The sequence below is a fragment of the Silene latifolia genome, chromosome 3 (genome assembly GCF_048544455.1).
Source record: "Silene latifolia isolate original U9 population chromosome 3, ASM4854445v1, whole genome shotgun sequence".
In the NCBI taxonomy this organism is placed as follows: Eukaryota; Viridiplantae; Streptophyta; class Magnoliopsida; order Caryophyllales; family Caryophyllaceae; genus Silene; species Silene latifolia.
In genome coordinates this window covers 119010222-119036857 of record NC_133528.1, presented here as the reverse complement: position 1 = coordinate 119036857, position 26636 = coordinate 119010222, and the positions used below count along the sequence as shown (strand labels likewise).

At 35.0% G+C, this 26636-nt stretch overlaps 1 protein-coding gene and 1 non-coding gene across 4 annotated transcripts; both read right to left on the bottom strand.

Annotated features, from left to right (window-relative positions):
* Positions 1 to 904: 904 nt before the first annotated feature.
* LOC141647912 (nuclear transcription factor Y subunit A-10-like) lies at positions 905 to 6490 on the bottom strand. 3 transcript variants are annotated; one of them, XM_074456284.1, is made up of 6 exons: positions 6375 to 6490; positions 5145 to 5417; positions 4135 to 4253; positions 3978 to 4046; positions 2171 to 2311; positions 905 to 1775 (listed from the first exon to the last, which is right to left on the bottom strand). In XM_074456284.1, the coding sequence occupies exons 2-6, from the start codon at positions 5368 to 5370 to the stop codon at positions 1362 to 1364; spliced, it is 969 nt and encodes a 322-aa protein (XP_074312385.1). In that variant the 5' UTR covers positions 5371 to 5417; positions 6375 to 6490; the 3' UTR covers positions 905 to 1361. The 3 variants fall into 3 exon arrangements, with proteins under 3 accessions (XP_074312385.1, XP_074312384.1, XP_074312383.1); XM_074456283.1 differs by having other exon boundaries at positions 5145 to 5409; XM_074456282.1 differs by lacking the exon at positions 6375 to 6490 and adding an exon at positions 6135 to 6357.
* A 12011-nt stretch (positions 6491 to 18501) lies between these two features.
* Positions 18502 to 18608, bottom strand: LOC141650319 (small nucleolar RNA R71). The gene has a single exon (XR_012546360.1). It is a non-coding gene; the product is annotated as a small nucleolar RNA R71 (small nucleolar RNA).
* Positions 18609 to 26636: the final 8028 nt, after the last annotated feature.

The window sequence follows — 26636 nt, the reverse complement described above, 5'->3', positions numbered from 1 at the left end:
ATGCTTCCTTTCAACCACCCCATTCTGTTGTGGTGTGTCAACACAACTAGTTTGTTGCCATATGCCTTTGGACAGTATGTATTTCTTGCTATCCCCTTTTGTAATTTCAAGAGCATTATCTGATTTGAGAGTTTTAATGGTTCTCCCAAATTGATTTTTAATAAATTTATAGAATTGGACAAGCATAAGGGCAACTTTTGATTTATTTTTCATGAGATAGACCCAAGTGGCCCTGGAATGATCATCAACAAGAGTTGGGAAGTATCTGTGTTTGGTCCTGGTTTCCTTCCTATAAGGTCCCCATACATCTATGTGAACTAGATCAAACAATTGAGCAGCTTTGTGTGTCATGATGGAAAATGGTAATCTGGTGCTGGCAGGGGGGAGAGGGATCGTGGTGATAGGTGGTGAGGTGTGTGGTTAATTAGAGAGGTTAAGGATTGATATTGTGGGAAGATGGTGGTGTTGGGCTAATTAATAAGGGTAAAACCATCTTTTTAGGTCCTTTTTTTAGATTTGGTATTAAGTTAGGAAGAAATGAATTTTTTTGGTATAAGTTTTAAAAGAAAATTATTTTATAAGATTTGAAAAAGTGGGTTATATTAGATATAAATTATCAATTATTATTATTATTATTATTATTATTATTATTATTATTATTATTATTATTATTATTATTATTATTATTATTATCTCTTCTACAACTCCAAAACGCAACCACGAACTGCAAGGACCAGACACAATAAAAGGGAGAAAACAAAAACCGTCTATATGATGATCTTCTACTATGGTCATGTGTCTCATGTACATTGTGTTCCCGTAACAAGAACTGAGTCGTCTCAAGTATCGATGAGGCCATGAATCTACTATTGAGCCAATATGAGTGACAAGCGCAAGAAGAAACTGTCAAGAAAATCTGCTGAAATTTCAATATGAAACACCCAAAGTGGAGCAGTATGTACATATCAAAATCAAACCACACTAAAAAGTACACAACTTTTCGAAACATCAAGGTTTAAGGAGCAAACAGCCCCCATGTTTTGTCTAATATAACACTACAGCAAGCTCAGCAAATAAACTTGGAACTTAGTATAATACAGAAAGGCCTCTTATCACTGCAACCACCTCATAGCCATTAACTCTAGGGCACATTACAAGTGACAATCGACGGCCTTTAGCCAAAGATGACTTGCCATCCTATAACAGGACCAAATGGTAGTTAGAGAGTGTATCACGGTCACCACTACAAGGGAACTCCTCTTTCCAGTGGCGGAAAAGGTCATTAGGATGAATGCTAATTTCGAATAATTCTGGGATTAGAACAATCATACTAATGTTCCCTTTTCCTCTCTTTCTCTCCATCAAAGCTTGAAGAAGTCACAGCAGGCATCAGTTGCTGTGACCCAGGGGCCAGTGCCCGTCCCTTGCTTGCTCCCATCCATATTGCCGAGAGGGTGGAACAAGAAAGGTCGGGCCGGATTGAGACTGAAGCAATCAAAGTCTTGGGTGTAGTAAATGCTCGAGACCTCAGAAGTAGACGGGTTTGAGGGTTTGGTGTCCGAGACTTCTTTCGAAGAGTTTAAGTTTAGACTTTCTGACTGAAGGACTTCAGAAGCTGACGAGTCTGAGGAATGGTAGAGCAGTTGATTAGGTGGCGTCTTCTTTAATTCCTGCTTGTTATTCAGATCGTCAAGGGTCTTGGTGTTCAGAAACCGTCCACCGACACCTCTTGGACGACGACATGCATGACGGTGCCTTGATTCATGGAGATAAGGCTGTTGATCACAAGAATGTAAGACATATATATATGGTTGATTAGAAAATCGGATGAGAGTGAAAACTATGTAGTACTACAAGATACTCCGTCTCTTTCAGTTAACAAGCTTCATTTGACTTTTTCTCCTTGTTTAAAAAGTCAAATGGGGCTTATACACTCCAATAAATGACAAGCTTCAGTGAGCAAAATGACCATCCAGCCAATAAATGCGACTCCTTGTTAGGGCTTCAACGAGTTGATAGCATATGGAAATTTGTAAAAGAGCAATCGATCAAGTGAAACTGGGATTTTAATTTTTAAGATCATTTAATTTTCATAACTGAAGCAGCTTATCTGATTTGATTACACTCCAACAGTCAAACAGTTTAAACAAAGTCTACCAATACTCGATACCTTTTCTCTAGATGATGACTTGTATTTGAGGCCTTCCTTTGCTCTCATTTTTCTACGACGCAAAATTCCATGATATTGTTTCGGGTTTACATAGATAGGGCCATCTTCAGTTGTTAAGCTGAAAGGAAGCATGACGCGGCCCTGAATTACAAAAAAGGATGGTCACGAACATGAAACCTATGACATGTAATAACACAACTACACAAGCTAAAAATATATTCAAAAGAAGAAAGCAATTTCAGTGACACTTCAACTAAACATTATTATCATTTTTGTTTCTATAACAAATTTATAACTTCTCAGCAGGATCCACTAGTCTTGAACTTTATGCATGCGATAACACCCGGGCAATAAGTTTGATGTATTTTGGCTCAAACCAAGCTAAGGCAGTGCTACGGAAGGAATTCTCAAGCGAAGGTGAGGATGGATCCACTAAACACCACAATGGCATGCCTTAGATGATCAAGAGTACATCCAAGGCATATAACGATAATCCAAGAAGATGTCACAGTAGCATAGGCATGTCAAGGACACGTAAGCAGGTTAAAGCTTAGAACCCTCGTCAACTTGAACTCTCAAAATGAGCTCCCTGTTCCCTCCACAGCAGATGGCCAGTCCAATCATTAGGATAAGTGTTTTACTTCAAGTATCTTTGCATTTTAATTGATAATATAAATATAAATAAATAGGGCATCATGGTTTGCCTTTGTAACCCATGAAATCAGAATATAAACTTTTTTTTTTTTAGACAAACGCAGAATATAAACTTTGAGTTTTCTCATATTGCTCTCTCTTTGGGAGCTGCAAAATTCTGGTAGTCTTTTTCGAATTTTTGTTGTGAATCGGGTTCAGAGTTAGAAATGGGTAAGGTGATCCAAGGGCTGAACATGTATCTTTTTGTTACTAGTAAACATGCCAGAAACAATCAAAATGGCTACAGTTGATTTTCATACTTCCTAAATAGAACGAGTTCCAAGCATTCCGACTTCATTCTATTTCTGCTCTTTACACCAGCAAAAATCTGTCGATACGTTTCAATAGCCTCCGCTGGTATATCACAGCACAATACATGACGAATAATAAAACCAGCCTGAAAAATGTTATACTATCCAACATGACTACAGTGACAGCCAATATATATGGGAAATTGGAGGTAAATTTTATCAGATGATAGTGACTAAAATTGAAGCTTGACCGAAATAAATGTCACACTAGAATCCGATTAAAATAAAGTCAGGCTATATTCAATTAGCAAATATATTTATATCGTAAAAACTCAAAATTGTGAAATCAACCCAATCAACAATATGAATAAACGAGGACTATCATCTTAAACTATATCTCCTTAAACCATGCTCATCCTTCCTCTATAGAGACTTTTACAGTGCACTGTAGATGTAATTATGTCTCCAAAGATATGGACAGAGGCACAAAAATAAAGAGGACGACAACATAATCTCTTAACAGAACAACATTGCAAACTTCCAATTTTATCACCTTAAGATTGCATTTGAGCATAATAATTTTGCAAAATGTTTGAGAGCGCAAGAAGTTTATGCTGGTCATTATGTACTCCTATGACTCCTATCATCCAAGTTCCGTGTTTGGACAAACTCATGAATATTTGGTTGCATATCATCAAAAAGTATGCAGTTCACAAACACCACGAATTATAGAGACACGGCATCATGCCAACAAAGATAAAGTTGTATCTCATAGTTTAGTAATGAACATGGTAAACTCAGACGGTATTACATAACATTTACAAGAAATGACGTATTGAATAAACTATGGAGGGGTGACAAACCATTGGCGGAGTTCCATAAGCTGCCATTAAGCCACGACACTGGTCTCCAAGAGGATAATTTGCATAGACCTGAAAATACTAAGAAATATGAGAAAAGCCAAGTAGAAATTGCAACGCCTACTAGTCATATACATAATCAGTATACACACATACTAACCGTTGGCTGACTGAGACCAAGCTCTACATACCCCTTCTGCTGAGAAGGAGAATACTGCTGGAAAGTGTTTGTCTGATGAGTATCCATGTTATTTCCCTTGAAAGAGTTCTTGTTCTCACCTAAAAGCAAACAAAATTCTTACAGAGTTACTCAATAGTCAGACCTTTAGTTAAGAAGGTTAGACCTCAAGAGAATTATCTGCTTACAAAGCAAAGGAAAGTCAGTGACAAATGCTGTCAAACATAGATCAACGAGAAACCTTAGAAAAACATTGTACGTATGAAAAAACGGGGTTCAGAAACACTAATACTATCCGAAATCCTAGCCAAGATCTCTGGTCATCATGACACTTAAGGATAATAAAAGTTATTAGAAAGCCACCGCATCAAGCTCTAAGATTTGGAAGGTTACACTCTCAATAAAACTCGCTCACCTTTGGTTTTGCTATTGCAATATTGTGTGTTGATAAGAACTAGTTATATACTTGAAGAAAGAGTACAATATCTCAACATTTTTCTCTTCTATCTTCTCCGGCATTTGAAGAGGCATTACAAGCTTCACCAATATGCATATTAAATCAATATTCCTAAATCAATCAACATAAGATGGATATTTTGTATTAAACTAATATTTAATATCCAATGGTAGAGCTTACTCTCTATTTTGACAAAGTGACATCTCTACAAATGGAAGCACTACTGACATAAAAAGGTCTTTAGTGAATGGTGCACTGCTGATTTTTAAGTAGTTTATCTAATAAGTGGGAACACTTTTCACAAACAACCAAATACCTAAGCTGGACACCACCAAAATAGAACCTTTTTGTGCAGATTAGAAGCCAACACTACCCAAACCCTCTTTCTCTTCACATCAAATTACTAAACCGATTAGTTTTGTGTGAGCTCGTTGTATGAATACAACAAGTCATTAACTCTTATATGAAATGCACCGTTGTCAGTTGTGCGCATAAAACGATCTCATACACTTTTTGTCAAAGCTATAGAAATCACCTGCTGAAAAAGCAGCTCCGAAAACCAACTCTTTCTCATTCTCGGAAGCTAGATCCATATTGTGAGGAGATTTATGAAAAATGTCAGACTTTTGGTGCTCCTGAACCCAATTGAATTGGTTGATATTAGCCGAATTCACATGTTCATCTTGTGAGCCAGCAGAAACCCACCACGGCATAGTCGAAAATGACGGAACTTGCCCATTATTGATTGTACCCTTATGCATCCCTAAATTTTCTCACTAATGCTATTCCGTAGATTCAACCTATTCACCTGAGTAGTATTCAAATTAAGATCAAATTGCCACATTTCTTAAAAAATTCAATGATTTAAATAGCCTTTCAAATGCAGCAACTTAAATTTCACCTCTAAAAATTACTATGAATTACCCTAAAATTCTTCAAGAACCAAGTAACAAATCATTCACAAGTTCAAAAACATTTCTCCAAAATCCAAATTATTCACTCACAAATAAGATTACTTAATTAAACTTAATGAAAATCTGATATTTTCATTGAAATTGAACTAGATCTTTACAGTATTGAAAATGGTGGAATAACATTTTTTTTTTTTGAAAATAATAATAATACAATAAAGGAGCCAACCACTATCTACAGCATAAAAAAAAAAAGCAATTAATGATCACAGTTTAGGTAACAATTAAGATTAAATTGATTGAAACAAAAACCACCCACCAAATCCCATCACCAAAATCCAACCCAGATGAGCAATAACTTGAAAATAACACAATACAATCCTAAAAAAAAAAAAAAGAAATTCATACAATACCCACATATAAAAATAATACAAATTCATCAAAGATCACATCTTGTTCCTCATTTGAGCACAAAAACAAAAACACGATTACAATAAACCCCACAAAAATAGAGCACACCAATAAAAATAGGATAGACACAAACTATTCCACCAACCCAATAAAAAGAGTAAGAGACAGTAGTAGAGTAGAAGAAGAGAGTAAAGGAGACAGACCGTTAAACAACTTAAAACAGTTATTCTTATGTAGAGCTAGCGGTTTTATGTAAAACGGATCCATTAATACAAATATGATGACGGGATTACTTGAAAACTTATTAGTTACCAAATAAACATGGACTATTTGTGTAAGTTCGTCTTATACAATAATTTGTAGAATGAAAAAGTGTTGGAAGAATAATACTACTATACACAAGGTTGGAGAAAGAGTGGAAAAACATAAGAGTAGTTACTTACTTGTAAAAAAAATCTAGTCTGAAGGGAGGAGACAACATAAGAAGAGATGGAGATTGAAAGACAGAAAAACGAAGAGGAAGAGTGAGATGTTTTTGTTGTTTTAATACGCCAACACTTTTTGTAGGGACTCTTTTTGGATGCAATCAACCAATAGAATCTTGTTTTCATGCATGTATTTTATTCCACGTCTTCTACTTTCTTTCTATATAATATTATTATTACCGTCGTATATGGTTCTATATCTATATATCTATCTATATTATTAAAGGAAGTTTTTTTCGAGCGATTACAGAGACCCCAAATTTTCGAAACTACCTAAACTATTTTTTTATTTAGAGATAATATTTTCATTTGAGATAATAATCAAGTTGTAAATTAATTATTATATTATATATGAAAGCAGAACAAATTTTATCACATCATAATTATAAGTAACCATATAAAATACTTCAACCATAAGAATAATTTGATCTGATTGAGAATACAGTGCAACAATCCTAATTGATAATACAATGAAACAATCCTAGCATTATACCAATACTCCTACATGGCTACTAGGGATGTCATTGGGGCGGGGCGGTGGTGGATATAGGCTCCCCCGTACCCGTACCTACCAAGAAAAACTTGACCCATCCCCGCCCCACTACCCGTGGCGGGTACAAATTTCCAAAACCATCCCCGCTCCAACGGGCGGAAACATAAAACCGTACCCGCCCCGCTTACCCATTAACTCGCTACACCATAAATTTATTCGATAATTTTTTTTGTAAAAGTTAGTTTAATCATCTTAATTTCCATTTTTTTGACTTTATCGTTAATTTTGTTTATTCACCAAATAAATTAGTAAAAATCTTTATAAAATATCTATTATTCACATTATATCTTAATTATAACTAAATAAGATTTATAAAATTATCATAATCATACTAATTTTTTAAATTATTGGCGGGTAAGCGGGTATTAGGTGGGTAAGATGCAAAATTCATCCCCGCCCCATGACCCATGGCGGGTACACTTTTTGTACCCGCACCCGCCCCACCACCCGCCAAAGCTCTACCAGTTGGGGCGGGTGCGGGGCGGTACCCACTTGTACCCGCCCCACTGACATCCCTAATGGCTACATTAGTATATAATGTTTCTTTAACCCCAAAAAAATTCGATAATTCCAACAAAAGTTCTTCATGACTCTATTTTGATAATTGATAATTTTCTTATTTTTTTATTTTTTTTATTTCTCTCTCTAATAAGTAATTAGTAATAACCTATTTGCTTTGCTTTGGTTTTGCAGGATGGTCACTCATAGGCAAAACCTTCGTATTGTATTTATTGCAAGTCATTATCCTTATAATCCTAGATAAGTGATCTCACAATTATTCATACGAAGTACTGCCTTTATATGATTCTTCATGTTATTTTCGTAGTCTAAATTGATTGTCTCTCTTTTTAGGTTAATAGTATATACGAGTATTTTTTTTTTGGTGTTTCACTCAACAGTTTACGTTCTTGTTTTAGTACGTTCTACACTTTACTTTATAAATTTTTAATGAACATTAAAAGTAATAATTCTCCTTTTTTTTACCTTATCTTTGTGCACAAAGCACATGTAAATTAAACATTTCATTAAGAGAAAGAGAGTAATTTTTTGGCTTTAACTTACTTCTATATTATTATCATACCAATTGTATATGTCTTTCGCTTCTACAAATTTGAATATCACTGAAGTTTATTGGGGCTAATGATACTATTATATGCTAATATAATTTATCGTAATATTTAATTTATTTGTAATTTGTCATTGTTAAAAGCGTGCTTATTTGTCATTTGAAAGAAAGTCGAGGTTTATGGTAAAATTTTGGTCTCCATGTTGCCGGATGCATGCAGATAATAATCTCAGGCTTATTGCATCCACATAAGGTCGAACCGCCTAGCGCTACCTTTTTTTTTTTTTTGCGAATCAGTTAATTATATTTTTCTGTCATTATATTCAATTTGTTTATATAGTGGATCTTATTGATTAATGTTACATTAGATGATTAGAATGAATGTTGGATTCATCCTGCAAACAACTAAACAAGTATACAATATGAAATTGCATAGCGACAAATCGAACGCTATCATTGGGTTAAAAGCAAAGTAAAATACATGAGACTTTATCAATTATCATGGATCTATTGATATGGGTAAGTATGAAATTGGCTCACATTGGTCAAGATTGAAAGTATAGGTTAAAAATTACTCGATTGACTCAATTATTTGTTTACCTTTAATTGAAATATAAAAAGTACTAAAGTATGAGTTAGAATCATTCGAGTTTGTCCAATAATGCGCGTATAGGATAAATTATGTCGGAATAACTTGAACCGATAAAAATAGAAAATATGGTACATATTTTATTATGTTTTTTTACTTCACGTCAAAAGTTGAGATTTCGAGAGATATCAGTCCAAACTTTTTTAAATTAGTAATATTTAGATTATTTATTTAAGCATAGAGGAGTTGTGTTACAATATATTGCTAATGGATAAAACAAACTGATTAATATTTAACTATAATTCTATACTCTATTTGTAAGGCATTTTTTAAGTTAACATTGTACATGATAGAGGATTACAAATAGGCCCGTGCATCGCACGGGCATTAAATCTTTTATATATATAAAAGAGAGTTTTTTCGAGCGATCTGAGAGCGTCCACATCATCAAAAATCAATTTAGGAAAGTATAATTTTTGATGTAGAAAATAAAGTGGAGAATCTTTTAATTATTATAATATGTATATTTCCTAAATTATATTCAAGTGATATTTCCAATTTTTATATCAAACTTTTACATTTCATTTGGGAAAAAAATATCGTTAAAAAATTATGAAAATCATATAATTAGCTTTGTGGTAAAAAAAATGCTATCATTAGAGTATAGATTTCATATTATTTGCACGTATTAAAGATGGTGTACTTCTTAATATATAAAATTGTGTAGAATTGTCCCACATCGAAAGATTAACACAAGGTGAGTGATCCTGTGATTATAAATAGGAGTCATCATTGAAACCTATATACTAACCAAAAACCTTTTGAGTCTCTTAAACATTATTTTGGAGAGCTCTTAAGAGTTTATATCATTATATTCACAGTATGATATATATATTTTCTATATTCACAGTATGATATATATATTTTCTATATTATGTATTATATTCAAGTGATGTTTATAATCTTTATATAAAAACTTATACATCTCATTTCCCAAAAAGGTATTATAAAAAAATTATAAAAATTATATTATAATAGATTTTTGGTAAAAGAAATGCTAGCATTAGAATATAGTATCATATTATTTGCATATATTTTTAATTATGATAAAAAAATAAAAACAAACGTACGAATATTAATAAATAGTACTCCCTCTATTCAAGACGAAATACAACAATTTACACACTGGCCAAGACACAAATTACAACGTAAATATCTTTAAGTTTACATTGTAAAAAATTTAAAAATTTGATATTCTCATTATACTTTATAGGTGAACCAAATAAGATTCCACATGACCATATTTTGTCTTACATATTGCAGGAAATCGTAAAGATTTTATTCGTTCTTGAATAGTGTAAAAAAAGAAATGTTGTATTTGGTCTTGAATCGAGGGAGTATAGTATTTGCTCATTATTATTAACCCGGGTTAAATGTCGAATTATGTGCGAAAAAGATGGTGTATTTCTAAGTATGTTATTTGTCCCATATTGAAAAATATGTTGGTGTGGTGAATATATTACGTATAAATAATATAATTGTCCCACATCGAAAGTTTAGCATACGGTGAGTGATCATATGATTATAAATAAGAGGCATCCTTAGCACCTAAATACCAACCCAAAACCTTCTGAGTCTCTTAGGCATTGTCTTGGAAAGCTCTTAAGAGTTTATATCATTATCTCCATGGTATGATGTATATATTTTTTATATTATGTCCAAGTGATGTTTATAATTTTTATATAAAAATTTATACATCTCATTTAGCAAAAAAGTAACATAATTTTTTTTTAAAATTATATAATTAGATTCGTGATAAATAAATACTAGCATTAGAATATAGCATTAGATGTTAAATTAGGTGCGAAAAGGATGATGTATTTCTAAGTATATTGTTTGTCCCACAATGAAAAATAATGTAGGTGTGGTAAACATACTACATATAATGATATAAATAGTTGAATTGTCCCACATTAGAAGATTATCATGAGGTGGGGTATCACATGATTATAAATAGGAGTCATATTTGAAACTTAGGGGTATCAACCCAAAATCTTTTGAATCGCTTAAATATTATCTTTGAGAATTCTTATAAGAGTTTGTATTAATGGCAAACCTTAGTTACAACAATACCATACAAATATTAATTACGTAGATATTTATAAAAACGATTATATATTACTATATTAGTGATATTATAATGTTTATTTTAAGACAATCGATAGTATAATAACTTTATTTAAGAAAAAATCATAATTAAAAAATAAAATGGGTGCTAAATATACATAAATTTCTTATTAATGTGTCATATATAATGATAATCTCTGCACTAAAATAGAAAATTTATGAATTATAATACAATCAAGTGTTGCATAAAAAGATCTTGAATCCACAAACAAATCAATAATGAGCTTTTTTACTTTGATTAATAGTAGAATTAAATCTTTTTAACTTTCAAATATAGGTAATTATTATACCTCATAACATTTCAGTAACTAAAACACATTATATTTTTAACCATTAATCAAAATCGCACCAGAAAAAGAAAATATTTTGCATTTGTTTATACATTTTATTGCTCCCTCAATTACATCTTAAAAGTCGTGTTAGTAAAAACAATGTAATTTAAATCATATCATTTGTACATATTTTAATTATGACAAAAATGGAAAAAAACGTACGAATATAAATAGATAGTATAATATTTTCTCATTATTAAATTGGGTTGGATATCGAAATAGGTGTAAAAAAGATGGTGTACTTTTTCATGTGTTATTTGTCCCACATTGAAAAATAATATAGGTGTGGTAAATATACTACATATAAATAGTTGAATTGTCCCACATCAGAAAATTGTCATAAGGTGGGGTTATCTTAAAAATTAATTTAGGAAAGTATCATAAATAATATTTTTTGATGTAAAAAAATAAAGTGCAGAATCTTTTAATTATTATAATATTTATTTCCTATATTATATTCAAGTGATGTTTCTAATTTTTATATAAAAATTTTTACATTTCATTGGCAAAAATATATCGTTAAGAAAATTATGAAAATTACATAATTTGATTCGTGGTAAAAATGTTATCATTAGCGTATAGATTTCATATAATTTGTACATATATATATAAAATTGTGTACTTCTTAGTATGTTATATGTCTCACATCGAAAAATAATGTAAGATTATATAAAAATAATAGAATTGTCCCACATCGAAAGATTAACATAAGATGTGGTGGTCTTATGATTATAAATATGAGGCATCCTTGAAACTTAGGTATTAACCCAACATCTTCTGCATCTCTTAAATAAGATATTTTGATTTGATTTTTGAGACATAAGATGTAAATATTAAGACCTTATAACCATTTTTTGGTTAATAAGTTAATTAACCCGTTGCAACGCACGGACATCCAAACTAGTATTTTTATACTTTTGAGTATTTATTATTCACTCAGGCTGCTACACATATTACTCAATATATACTCTCTCCAATTCTCTTTAATGTTTGACATTGTCTAAAACAGCAAATTTACAAGGATTTTCTTATTTTTGACTAATATTTATGGTTATAATAACTTATAACCCAGCATTCTCTTACTTACTTTTATTTACATTCACACATTACCAAACCACTAAATTCTACCCAAAACAAATATGGAAGAACGTTGTTTGGTTCACTACTTAAGAATGGAAGAGATTGAAATGAGAAACCATAGAAGTATGGGGTTCCAATTACATACCCTCCAAAACATGTTTGGTTCATTAGAAAAAACGGATAATTCACGCGGTACCCCTGAAGTTGGCCACTTTGCACAAAATACCCAAATTTGTGATCCGAAAAACTTAAAGAGGTCATAGCTGAAGATTTTTTTTTTTTTTTTTTCAAATCGATCATCTTTCCGAGTACTACGATTTGAAAAAAAAAGTTTGACGAGTTTGGAACTCGTGACCAGGAGATATGCTCATTCAATGTTTGTTCGGTCGAAAAAACTTTGACGCACAATAACTTCTAGTAGCGGAATCCAAATGCGACAATTTTTTTTTCCAAATTGTAGTTCTCTGAAAGATGGGCGATTTGGAAAAAAATCGTCACTTTTGGAACTTGTAAATACGAGTTATGACCTCTTTAAGATTTCCGGATAAAAAATTTGGGTATTTCGTGCAAAGTGGCAAACCTTATGGGTCTCACGTGAATTATCCGTTAGAAAAATAAACATAAAGGAATGAAGTTTGAATCCATGGAGAGGAGGTGGGTATGAAATTCCAAGGGGTTGTGATGGAATGAGAATCCATCAGGATTCTAACTCCATTCTGAAATACCCCAACCAAACACTAGAATGACTAGAATTCATTCCATTCCAAACCTCTCAACCAAACTGCCCATAGTAAATAGGAGGGAGTAGTTTGTATGCTAAATAAATTTGGATCGAAAAGATTTCGAAAATGTAGGTGGTAGCTTTGCAATTTACCACTTTTACCACTTTGTACAAAATAATCATTTTTTTGCATCGGTAATTTTATCTGATCATAACTCTTATTTAGGTGTCACAAATTCTCATTTTAAACGGACAATATCCATCTAAAGTTGAAGACGGATAGTGTCTCTCTCACAAAATGTAAGTGAATAGTGCAAGTGGGTGAGAAATCACTTGGCCTTCCACTTGCATTTTATGAGAGGACCACTATCCGTCTTCAGCTTTAGACGAATAATAGTCGTCTACAATGAGACTGACTGTTTATGTGTTTAAAAAATGAATTCTTTTTTTTTTAAACAGCTCGTCTTTACGAGAGTTATGATTTGAAAAAAAAAAAAAGAATTGTTGCATGGCGTTTAAGGAATATAGAATTATTATAATATTAGGAATCACAATATGAAAATATTGTGATAGTCTGAGAATAAATTATAGATCTCAATATAATCTTTAGATATTATATTAGTCGTAACTTCTTATATTATGTCAACTATATCTTTACGGTATATCTAGTTATATTAGGTTTCTAATTATTATGCTCTTGTAATTGCTATATAAGCTCCTCTTTGTAATCACTAATAATTAAGTCATCAATTCTTTTAATTTTGTTTCTCTACATTCAGAACCCGTAGATCGGAATTCTTGTATGTCAAAGTTTATTTTTATGATTAAACCTTGAGTGGTCATATCTCTTACCAGGGATGGACGCACGAATTTGGTCAGGGGCGACACAATTTTTTTAAATCGTGATTTAATATTACTTTTCGCGTATTTACGTAATTGTACCCTTTTATAGATATACATGCATGATTAAATATCGCAAAGACTATATATATTATAATAGAATATTGAAAATTAAATATAAATCTTACATAGATAAAAATAAACAATAAAAAAAAGTGCAAATAAAATTAGACCATCAATTCATCTATGTGAATGGCTAAAAATACTCCTATTTTTAAAGCTAATAAACACCAAATAGCAAAATCAGGTTGCTTGCTAAAAGCCCTTTACACTTACCACTACACTAGTATAATTACATTGCATACAAATGTAACCAATGCTTATATAGCTGAATTTTTTTGGTCATGTGAGGGCACTTGCCCTCACCCAAATCTGCCCTTGTCTCTTACCCACGAGTTCCAAACTCGTCAATAAAGAAGCGTCTTTTTTGAACTCGTAAATACGAGTTTTGATCAATCAATGTTTTCCGATGCAAAAAATGGGTATTTCATTTAAAGTGGCAAACCTCATAGATACCACGTGATTCCCAAAGGGTTTAAGTTAAGATCTTTCATAGTTTTGTTTTTCCATTATTGAGGATGTCTTAATTTATTGTTATTGAAAGGTATATTCGATGTTAGGTCTCAAATCACATCACCCTCAATATTTAATACCCTTGTGGTTCATTTGACATAAAAAAAAATTCTTAGTGACATGTATAATAATTAACAATTAGTCTTGCTATAGACGGGTCAAATACAATAAAAGTGGTGACATTTTTTGTCCCCACCACTCCACTTGTTGTTTGTCCTATTAGGAAAATGGAATTGTATTTGGCCCGTCTTTCACTATAGATGAATAGTTGTAATACCCTCATACAATAAGGTGCCTTACCAAGACCACCTAGTGCATGAGAATGCTACCATCTCGGTTACCCGAGGCATAGTAATCAAAAGTGACCATCCAGAAACGTACTTTAAGTAAATAAGTTTAAAAGTGATTACATCAAAACCAAAACTGAAAAGTATGATACAACTGTTCTAAACCAAAAACAAACTAAAGTAACCAAATGTTATCACTACAGCGGGAGACTACTACTCGGACTCGTGGTGACTCCATCCCCAGCTAACCCGCGCGCATCTAAGCTATACCTGCTAAACAACTGCTCATCATCCCCGAATGAATCACCACAGTTTTCAAAACATTTAAACGGTGCCAGTTACTGCATAAACAATATAAGACAATACAACAAACAGATACACAATCACAATCCTCCAACACCGTCACATCACCAATCATCTGACTAAACACTAAAGTGTGTAGCCCTGCCAGAATATCCATCGCAACAGATATTCCACACCGCCAGTGAGGGACCGCAGCCGTTACCACCTAAGCCCCCGCTCATCTCCATCGAGCGAATAACCCATATTCCTTAATGTGCACATCCCCCTTGTGACTTGAACCATAAGGGGTGAATTAAGGGCGTGAAGCCACTCCCGCAAGTGACTCCACTCAACCAAGGGCGTACCTCGCGAACCACAGACAAATCACAAAACAATCACAATACCAATATAAACAATGTCAACAATCAATTACGATATAATCAACATGTCAATCAACCTAACAACCATCATATAATCATTTACACAATAACTGAGTAGGGAAACCCTACCTAGAATGAAATCACCAATATCAATCACAAGCAGCGGATCAAAAGCGTTCCTCTACGAAATCACCTCCTATAAGCAAATAATCAAACAATTACCATCTATAATCATCAACAAACCCAATAACCCCCAACTCACCCAATTAGGGTCTAAAAAATATTAATCAAATGACATAAAAACGGTACAAAGGTCTTACCCACAATACGTCGATCTCAACGGTATAAAGAACTCCGAAATCCTAGAACTCTAGCCCTTGGATTTTTTAGCAGTGCGAGAAGAGAAATCAACATTGTTTCCTTTCTTTGGAAAAAGGTTTAGAATTTAGGTAAAAAGTAAAAAGAACTGACGAAAATACTTTATATAACCTTTTCACGCGTTGCTATCAAATCCGGCTGAAAACTCGTATTATCCGACTTACTCGATCGAGTAACTAAGGTACTCTCGATCGAGTACCGCCTACTCGATCGAGTTGCCCCTACTCGATCGAGTACCCATCAGGAAGAACGTACTCCAGAATGTAAAGCTAACTTACTCGACAGAGTAAGCCCTACTCGATAGAGTACCTAGCAGCTCTGATGTGACTCATATTTGAGCACATTTAGTCCCCGAATTAACCTCGTTCCCATGCTTTCTAGCATATATTAGGGTCATTTATCATCTTTAGTTTCCCATTTTGCATATTCTTTGAGGTTTTGTGTCCTTGGTAGGAGAGGATTGCTAACCTTGCATTTATGGAGCCAAATGGAGCTAATTGGATTGCATCTAATGACCAAGCATCAAAGAGGAGAACGATACTAGAGGCCTAAGCAAATAAATAGAGTAAAATAGGCAATGATGAAAAGATCCTTGCATCCCTAACACAATCCCTGCGGATTGTTAAGGAGCCAAACAAGAGAAGAATCCTGTGCCATGATCCGAGCGGCCCAAGCTCAGGACGAGCGGATCAGAGCAACGATCCAAACGTCCCTGAGCATGATCCGAGCGTACCAAAGCACAATCCGGGCATCCCGACTGCCAGCCCGAGCGGATCTCCTTACAGGACAGGCCGTGCTTCAGGTGAGGACGAGCGGATCCTGGTGGGAGTTGCAAGCATGATTCGCGCATGTCCCTCGGGAGTTGCATTTCCTCAAGCTTCTCTTAGGGTCTTAATAGTCATTTAAGCCCTTAGTAACACTAATCCTTGTACTTAATTTTAGTATAAATACCCCTTTGTACTACCTAGATTATCATCAAATTTTAATCCATTCTTAATCAATTCTTAATATCATTTTAATCCTCTATTAATTTAGTCTTAATCTAGTTGTAATACACATTTCAATATTAATCACATCTTAATCTTTCCTTAATTCTCTCAATTGTTCTTAGTTTTATTTGGGTAATTAGAAGATTATTGAGGTTTATTGGAAGATTGACAACCTTCCATCAATCATGAAGTACTTCTATTATTCTTTGCTTTATTATTTGGATCATCTCCATAGGTATAATTACTTTTTACCCTTGTTTAATTATTGTTAATCACATCATTTATTCATCATGTTTTGCTTTGTTAGTATTATTGACAACCTTATTAGCATGCTAAACTTGATCATGAGTGAGTAGTTCTTTAGCTAGGGTAAGTGGGGAATTAGGGGAAACAAACATGGGAATTGATCTATGCTCAATCTAATATGTTTTCATAATTAATTTGCTTGTTTGTTGTGATTTCAACTTATGCATATGTTATGTTTGATGAAATGCGAGCCTATGAATCCTTGCATTTTTTACCCATCTCCTCTCTTTTCAATGAGGCTTGTAAGACATAAACTAACTCGAGCCTTATTAGACCATGCATAAGAGTTGAATAGGAGGAGACTAAGTCGACTTGTAGGTGTTGTACAGTCTAGACGACTCAGCTCTGGGACCTAAATTCTCCTAGGGATTGTAAGATATACACTAACTCGATCCCATCACAACAATAAGTGCTTGTATCTATTTGAGAACATGTTTGTATAATCTATTTCCTTGAATCCCCTATGAACCCATGACACCCTAGTGCTTTTAATCAAATGTTTACAACCCCTTTATGTGCTTTACTTAATTTACATTCATCTTGTAGATTAGTTTAGACCACATCTCATCTTAAACCCAATTTGTGACACCCTAAGACATAGCTACTTACAATTGAAAATCCTACATCAATACCCGTCCCTTGGGATCCGACATTTACTTACCTCTTTACTAAGAGTAGTTTGTGAAGTTATAAATATTGTTTTGGTTGGTAGCTTTTGACGACGAGTTTAAACCACACCAAAAACGGCGTCGTTGCCGGGTACGGTGTTCAATTGATTTGATTTTCGTTAATTGTTTTTAGTTGTGTCTTTCTTTACCTTGGGGAAGTCAATCTCCTCAAGGTTGTTCTAATTGTTTTTTAGTTGTTTGATATTTTTCATGACTAGGAGATCACAAGCTAATTTATTACCTATTGATTTCGAGATTGAAAGGACCTTAACCAACAATAGAAAAGTTGCTAGAGGTATTTCAAGAGTTGTAGGTATTGGTGAGATTGTGGACATTCAACCAAATAACATTGAGTTTGTCAACCCTTTTGCAAGAGAAGGAGAGGATAACCCAATTCAAAACCACCACAAAATCAACCTACAATGCCTAAATTTTCATCACATTCCATACCAACCGAGGAGAACCTACCAAACGGTACTCCTACACCACCACATTTAACCGGTAATTTCATTGCCAAATCCGCATTCATAAAATTAGTTGAGAGAAGTCAATTTGGAGGGATGCCTAGTGAAGACCCTCATTCACATATGGAGACTTTTTGTGATTATTGTGATGCAATTTCTCAAACCGGAGTTACTCAAGACCAAATCCGATGGGTATTGTTTCCTTTTTCTTTGATCGGTACCGCAAAGCAATGGTTAAAGAGCCTAGACAAGGCTACCCTTGGTATTGATTCATGGAAGAAGTTAGCACTTGCCTTCTACAAGAAATTCTATCCTCCGGAGAAGACTAATATGTTGAGAGCCCAAATCACCGGGTTCAAGCAAAGGGATAAGGAATCATTATATGAAGCATGGGAGAGATTTAAGGACACTTGTAGTTCTTGTCGACACCATGGACTTAGTGAATGGTTCCTTGTGCAACAATTTTGGAATGGCCTATATGAAGACTCCCGCAATGTTCTTAATATGGGATCCAATGGGATGTTTATCAATGTTGATGACAATCAAATATGGGCCAAAATCGAAGAGATGGCAGTTCATAATTCCCAATATAGTAGGCTTCGAAAGGCCACAAGAGGAGGAAAGCATGAGGTAGATTTCATCACTCAATTGGGTGCTCAACTAAGTGCTCATATCGACACCATCAATTTGAAGTTTGAGAAGGCCATGGCTAAGCTTGATGAAGCTTCCAAATCACCCAAACAACATGTTAATGCTATGGTGGCATCATCCTCAATCCCAAGTGGAATATGTGAAAGTTGTGGAACCTTGGGACATGATCAAAATGAATGTAGGGGAACAAATGAACAAGTTAATGTTTTCCAAGCATACAAGAATGGCACCCCTTATTCCAACTACTATAATGAGAATACCAAATTCCATCCAAATGTTTCATACAAAAGCCAAAATGTCCAAAACCCCCAACAAACATACACCCCACCTCCAAAGAGAAACCAAGCTCAAAGACCCTTTTTCAACCAAAGCCAAGGTTACCAAAATCAACCTTCCTACAGCAAATCAAATAACCAAAGCTTTGATGTTCAAAAAGCGGTCTTCCAAATGCAAAAGAACCAACAAGAATTTTTCACCCAAATGCAAAAAGATAGCCAAGCTAAAGAGATCACCATCAACAACATTCTTGCCCACACCAAAATGTTAGAGACTCAAATGACTCAATTAGCATCTTCTAGATCTCAAAGACAAAAGGGGAAATTATATTACCACCTTAAGTTAATCCCCCAAGCCATGAGACGGTTAGTGCCATCCATTTGAGAAGTGGTACAAGATATGATGGACCAAAGAGGCCGATTGATGAAGATATTGTGGATGTTAGTGACAAGCAAAGAGTTGTGGAGAATTCTAAGGAGGTAGATCCTACCACCAATGAAATTTCAAAGAAGAAGAATGAAGAGAAGGTTAAGGAAAAAGAGCCTATTGTGATTAGACTTCCATTCCCAAGTCGCCAAGCTAAGCCTAAGCTTGATGACCAACTTGAAAAGTTCATGGAAATTGTGAAGAACTTAGAAGTCTCAATCCCATTCACGGAATTGATCAATCATGTTCCGGCTTATGCAAAGTACATGAAAGATATTCTTACCAAGAAGAAATCCATCCGAAAGTTGGAGACTATTGCCTTCACCAAAGTGAGTAGTGCTATTCTTTAAGGGAGTTCCCCTCCAAAGCTCAAAGACCCAGGAAGTTTTTCTATTCCATGTACCATTGGCGACACTACAATCAACAAAATATTATGTGACCTTGGAGCAAGTGTAAGTGTCATGCCATACTCGGTTTGTAAGAGGCTAGAAATAGGAGAGCTCAAATGCACAAACATCACTCTTCAAATGGCGGATCAATAAAAAAAGGTACCTTTAGGGGTATGGGAGGATGTGCCCGTGAGAATTGGCAAATTCTTCATCCCGGTAGACTTTGTCATTGTTGACATGGAAGAGGATTCCAACATTCCTATCATTTTAGGAAGACCTTTCTTGCATACCGCCGGAGTGGTAATCGATGTGAAACATGGAGAACTCACACTTGAGGTAGGGGATGAGACAATCACTTTCAATCTTGACAAAACAATGAGAGCTCCCCGACTACATGAGCCATGCTTCATGGTCGATCACTATAGCCAAGAAAGTGATATTAAGAAGTTAGAATTTCTATGCAAATATCAAGCCATGGGTAAAGAAACACCACCCATATGGAAGAAGAAAGTGGATGACCTTTAAGTAGTTCTATTCGGAGAGCAAGGAATTTCGACAACAATGAGAGCTCGAATAGCTCACCCATTATGACAAGTAATGAAGAAGGGCTCATTGGCCAAGATAACAAGAAAGAGGAGTTGCCCTTATCAACTCATGACATCATTGGGGAACAAGCTAGTGAAGTTTGCGGTCTATGGGATGATGAATTTGAAGGATTGGTCAATCCTTATATTGGAAATGCTATGACCTTAGACCAAGACTTTGTTGATCCTTGTCATCACTTTGACTTGGAATGCAACAATAAAGAGAGCAATGTGCAAAAGTCACCCAGGACCTCTATCATGAAAATGAGCAAGCATTCGACTACTTCTACAAGGTGTTGAGCAGCATCAACAACACCTTGGCTTTGCCCCCTTGACATCTCATCCAAGAATGAGAGTTTGGGGGAGTCCTCCCTAAACCACCATTTGTAAATATTCTAACCCCTTAACTCGCATTTTATTTCCTCTATTGCATTTTTGTCATTTTTTGATTTGCATTTTTGTGCTTTGATGAAGATTTTTGACATGAGAGCAAGTGAGGGAGGTATTTTAACATGTTTTGATGTGTAGTGTTTGATCAAGTGTGGGGATGGCAAATGCCTAGGCTAACCAAGCCTTTGTAGTGCACCCATGACATTTAAACAAAGGAAAAGAAGGAAGAATGACATGGGAAAAGGAATCGCCACGAGCGGACCTGAGCTCGTGGGATTTGGAGAGGATCCGAGCGTCCCCAGCTTGCATCCGAGCGTCGTGGCCTTAGGACGCGGGTCCTGGGAAAGTTTGAATTGAAAAAAAATGCCCTGTAAGAAAATCTGAGCAGATCATCCTCAGGACGCTCGTCCCTATCCTCAGGACGCTCGTCTTGGCATCAATCCGCGCGTCTTGGGAAGAGTCCCAGTCTATAAAATTACGCTGTAAGGAAATCCGCACATCCCCAGGTGAATCCGAGCGTCCCAGAAAGAATCCGCTCGAGCTGAGGAAGATCCGCGCGTCCTGGCACTGGTTTGCGAATTCAGGATGTCCTGTAAGACGATCCACGCGTCCCGTGAAGGATCCGAGCGTCCCTAGCTGCTACTTAAGCAAAACACGGGACTTCCCTTCCTTATTCCAAATTCATTTCTATCTTCCACAAACACAAACACACACCTTTTTTCCCCCTTACTAAACCCTCAATCCCCTCATTCAAAAACACCAATTTCCCAACAAAATTCACCGCCATTCAAACAAAACTTGCTCAAAACAAGATTACATCACTCCTTTATCAACAAAAGACCATCTAAACATCAAATTCCTCACAAATTGAATCAATTTTCTAGGGTTTGGGCAAAAATTCGAAAATCCTAAATTGATTAAGGAATTGATTGAGGTTTGAGGAAGCAAGGAACATTCAAGCAAAATCTTGGTTTGTTGATACCAATTTGAGAAGGAGAACACAATGGCAAGGACCAAAGGCGGAATCAAGGCACCAAAGACTCCAAATTTATCAAAAAGACAACAAGTTCTTCTTGCATCTAAGGCTTTGGTAGTGACACAACCAAGGGTGAAAATCCAAGAAATCACAACTCCTATTGAGGAAGCTACCACACCTACTTCGGTTATAGAACAATTGCCAAATTTTCTGGAGGTAACTTTCTTAACCGATGCTCATATGAATGCATTTTTATCCCTTACTAGAAAGACTATTGTGGCTACCAAGTTTATATATCAAGACACTTTGGAAAAATTGGGTGTGCTTGAAAGAACCAGAGCATTTTTCGAGTCCATTAGGTTGTTAGCCCTCTTCGAAATGGAAGAATTGACCTACCCTTCATTGACCATGGAGTTCATAAGCTCCTTGAAGGTGTCTAAGATAGAGACTAGATATTATGTTGAATTCCGTCTTGAGAAAAAGAGTAGAAGAATGGCTTTGACCAATTCTGGTGAAGTGTTTGGTCTTTTACAATATCATCATTATGAGAAGAAGTCTTTGAAATATGATGCCGCACCCCTTTGGAAAGCTATTACCGGTTGAAAATTTGACTCTTTCCGGGAATGTCATGCTTTATATATATGTTCATCATCCGGGCATAAGAGTATGGCACAAGTTTGTGGGCAATACCTTGATTGCTAGGAAAGGCACCAATCACTTCACCAAACTTGATTTTGTCTACCTTGAGTCCTTCATGAATATCAAAGGAAATTTCACCAAAAAGTACAACATTCTTCAACTATTTCTTGATCGGTGGCTTGAGATTGATAATGGGAAATATGGGGCGGCCTTCATTGTAAACGGCGGCTTGGTAACGAGGCTAGCTAAGCACTTTATCCCAAATTTCAACAAAGTTAACACCTATAAACCGGTTAAAGGGAGCAACCTCCTTGATATGAGCACTATGATCAACAAATTTCATTAGGTCAAGAATGACAATATTGACAACAAATATGAGTGGCTCGTCAAAGAAGCTAAGTCCTTTATCTTACCTAGCAAGATTTGCCGCATCTCCGTCCGTAGCCCAAACTACCTACTACCCGTCTCCGAGGAAGCCGAAGTGATAATTAAACAACATAGGGAAACAATTACAAAGCCCTCTTCCTCCACCATTGTGACTCCACCATATCCCTTTGCCTACCAAGAATTCAAACCGAGTGGCTCTAATGTCGTGGTAGGCAACGGCTATTTGACCCAACTAATGCAACAAATGCATAAAGAAGCTCATGAAGTTCGGGTAAATGCCTACCGTGCCCAATATCCACCTCTTCTACATCTAGCTAGGCAAGGACTCCTTGATCCTTCATGTCCTTTGCCTAGTTGGGCGGATAGGGAGGTATTCTTCCCAAACGCTCCTCAAGATGCCGAAATGGATAGTCGGGTGGCTAATGGAAAGAAGGTTGGTGTTTATGAAGACGGGGAAGGTAATGATTCATACCAAGAAGAAGAAGAGCAAGGCTCAAGTTCCAAAGTTGATGATGGAAATGGTGAATCCTCCGAGTCAATGGAGGTAGATGATGAAGAAGATAATGAAGAAATTGATGATGCAAGTGATGATGATGATAATGGCAATGATGCCAGTGATGAGGATGTCGCAATGAGCGACAATTGAGGGTTGACAAGGCTATTTGGAGGATACCACACATGCTGGGTTGATTACTTGACTTCAACCTATTCCATTGTGAGTTTCCTACACCTCCTTTAACTTTGTCCCTTTATCATGTTTTTAATCTTTATCTTGAGTATTTGTTTTGAGTCCTAGTAACATTTAAAGGACTCCCACCTCGGTTCCATTGAGGTGTCTCATTTATTGTTCCCACTTTGAAAATCCAAAATGACAATTACGATTCATGCATTGCATCATTTCCTTGTGCATGAACTCCCTCTATTTTTACACTAGAAATAATGTCTTACTTGGTTTGGGGAAGTTTAAACACAAGGAATGCGAGTTAATTCAAATTAGCTCTCTGAACAATAGAAAGCATGCATCATATATAATAGATTAGAATGCATCACTTATGTCTATATGTCATATAGTTTGCATATTAGTGTAGAAATCATGCATATTCATTTAGCTTGCATTGCATAATTTCTATCGTTTTGGCCATTGAGGACAATGCTGTTGAACCATATAGTATATATGTTTATGTTTTGATGATGTCAAGGTGTTTTGTAATTTATATACTCGTTGCGTGTAATCATTTGTTTAAGTTTTTTAGATTAAACTTATTTATTACAAGCAATAAACAAGAATTGTGATGGAAGTATCTCGTGATCAAGCCTCAATTGAAGATCAAAGTTATCTGAGATTCATTCAAGTATTATGAGAAGACGAAGTCCGTCTAAAGATTAATCAAGCTTGGATGATGAAGTAACCTATGCTCGAATATCTTCTATGAAGATTAGAATAGTATAAGTGATTATCTCGTAATGGTAACTAAGAGTGAATTTCTTGTATTGGTAAAGTTATAGCTTTGCAGCTATAACATTACTAGTAAAAGACCTCAATGTTATAACTCTTCTACTATAACATTGAGATGCTGAGTTTTTATTACACGACTTGAATTGTTTTAAAATTGTTTTTGAAAAATATTTTTGTTTATTTTAAATGTTTTAGTAAAAGTATTTATTAAATAAAGCCCGGTTTAGTGCGGAGTTCGGTTTTATGTTGAACGTTAGTTAGTAATCGTTTTGGGTCAACTTATGAGTTGGACCATATTACTAATTAGGGTTTTAATATAGCTACTCCTAAACCTAAATTCTAACCTAATATTAAGTTAGGGTTTGCACGAATCACAAGGCATATGAGCCGTGATATTTTGTGTGACCTAAGATATAACAAGATCTTACTGTAAAGATTTTATTCTCTAGGAATATCTTTACATATCTTTTATATCTTACTTGATATTGTTATTTATGATAAGATATTCGTGTTATGGAAAATCTTATCATATCTTAGGATTTATGGAAAAGATAAAAATAGAATAATTTATATTCTATCTTTTGGAATATTCTTTATTATCTTTACGACTTTAAGGAAAGGAATTATAGAAGATATGATTTGTTTACATATCTTTTTTTTTGGCTATTAGGGTTTTGTGTAAACCGTTAGCTTTGCTCCTTCCTATCCTATAAATACTTTGCTTTTGCAACATTTAACTTAGAGACCTTAAGCATAAAATTGATTTTATTTTTACAAAGCAAAACTGTGTGTTTCCAGCAAGAAAACCAATTTGCTATTTTCAAAAGGTCGTGTGTCTAAACTCGTATGTTCATTTGAAAGTTATCGTTATAAGATAATAGTGCTCAATTGATTTCTTACTTGTTCATTAACGTGAACCTTTGCAAGAATCGTTAGTGCTTTCTTATTAGCGTAAGTTAGTCACTTGAGTATTTAAAGGTACTCATTGAGTTACAGCTAGAGTTAGTTGTACGAGTTGGGTTAGTAAATTTGTTCCGTAGAAAGGTACTAAATTTATTAATCGAGAATAGTGGACGTAGGTTTTGATTTGTGAAACTGAACCACTTCAAAAACCGTGTGTCTCTTTCTCTTTCGTTCGTTTGTTTGCTTCGTTCATACTTGATCATTAGTTAATTAGTTAAAGTTTAATCAATAATCTGAATTAATTATAGTCATATAATCGAAAAAGTTTTAAAAAGTTTTAAATCCTCAATTCACCCCCCCCCCCCTGAGTATTTTGGATCAATAGACTCTTCAATTGGTATCAGAGCCTCGTGCTCTTGATTGCCTAACCGCAAAGAGGCTGATCTATCTTTTTCCTATTTATCTTATCGTTTTATATTCCGCTGCCTATCACGTGATAAATGGATTCCAAATACCTCAAGTGTCCCGTCTTTGATGGGAATAATTACGGGTTATGGAAAAACATAATGACTCACTATGTGAAAGGTCATGATTGGGAGTGCTGGAGGATTATCCAAAACGGATCGCACAAAATTCTAGTCGCATCCGAAGAAGGCACTACCTATAAGAAGAAGGAAGACGACTATGCCGAGGCCGACTATAAGAAAGCTGAAAAGAACTTTAAAGCAATAAGTCTATTGCAAAACGGCATGACCTCTACAGTGTTTGATCGGTTCTCTTCATGTTCAACGGCTAAGGAGATATGGGATGGCCTTGAACTAGCTTATGAAGGTACTTCCATTGTTAGGAAGCACCGTATAGATATGCTAATGTAGAAATATGAGCTATTCATTATGGAGCCTAATGAGTCGTTGGATACATGTCTGCAAGGTTTTCAAGCATTATAAACGAACTGAAAAACCTAGGTAGGAAATTCAGTACCGAGGACATTGCAAGGAAGGTTCTTATGAGCCTGACTAAAAAGTGGCGTGCCAAAGTCACAGCAATGGAGGAATCACGAGATCTTGAAAACCTATCCTACCAAGAACTCATTGGCGCTCTCATGGCCCATGAAATTACTCTCAATAAAGATGACACTGAACCAAGTAGAAATACGAGTATGGCTTTAAAACAAAGATGTTAACTCCAACATAGAAGATGAAACGGTCTTGTTTGCATGCCGTTTAAAAAATAGAATCTTTTGAAACAAACAAGCAAAATCATCTTACAACAACAACAACAAGTCGTCCAACAAGAAAGTAACAGAATCAAAGTCATCATTCGCTAATAGAGGTTGCTTTAAGTGTGGAGAATCCGATCACATGATCAAGGATTGTCCAACCTGGGAG

Bases quoted from the DNA above. Each gene is read 5' to 3' on its own strand.
- LOC141647912 (XM_074456284.1), bottom strand. From the start codon at position 5,370: ATGCATAAGGGTACAATCAATAATGGGCAAGTTCCGTCATTTTCGACT. The intron at 4,254-5,144 runs GTGATTTCTATA...GTTTGCTTTTAG, and splicing joins CGGAGCTGCTTTTTCAGCAG to GTGAGAACAAGAACTCTTTC. The intron at 2,312-3,977 runs GTTTGTCACCCC...TTTGTAATTCAG, and splicing joins CTTATGGAACTCCGCCAATG to GGCCGCGTCATGCTTCCTTT.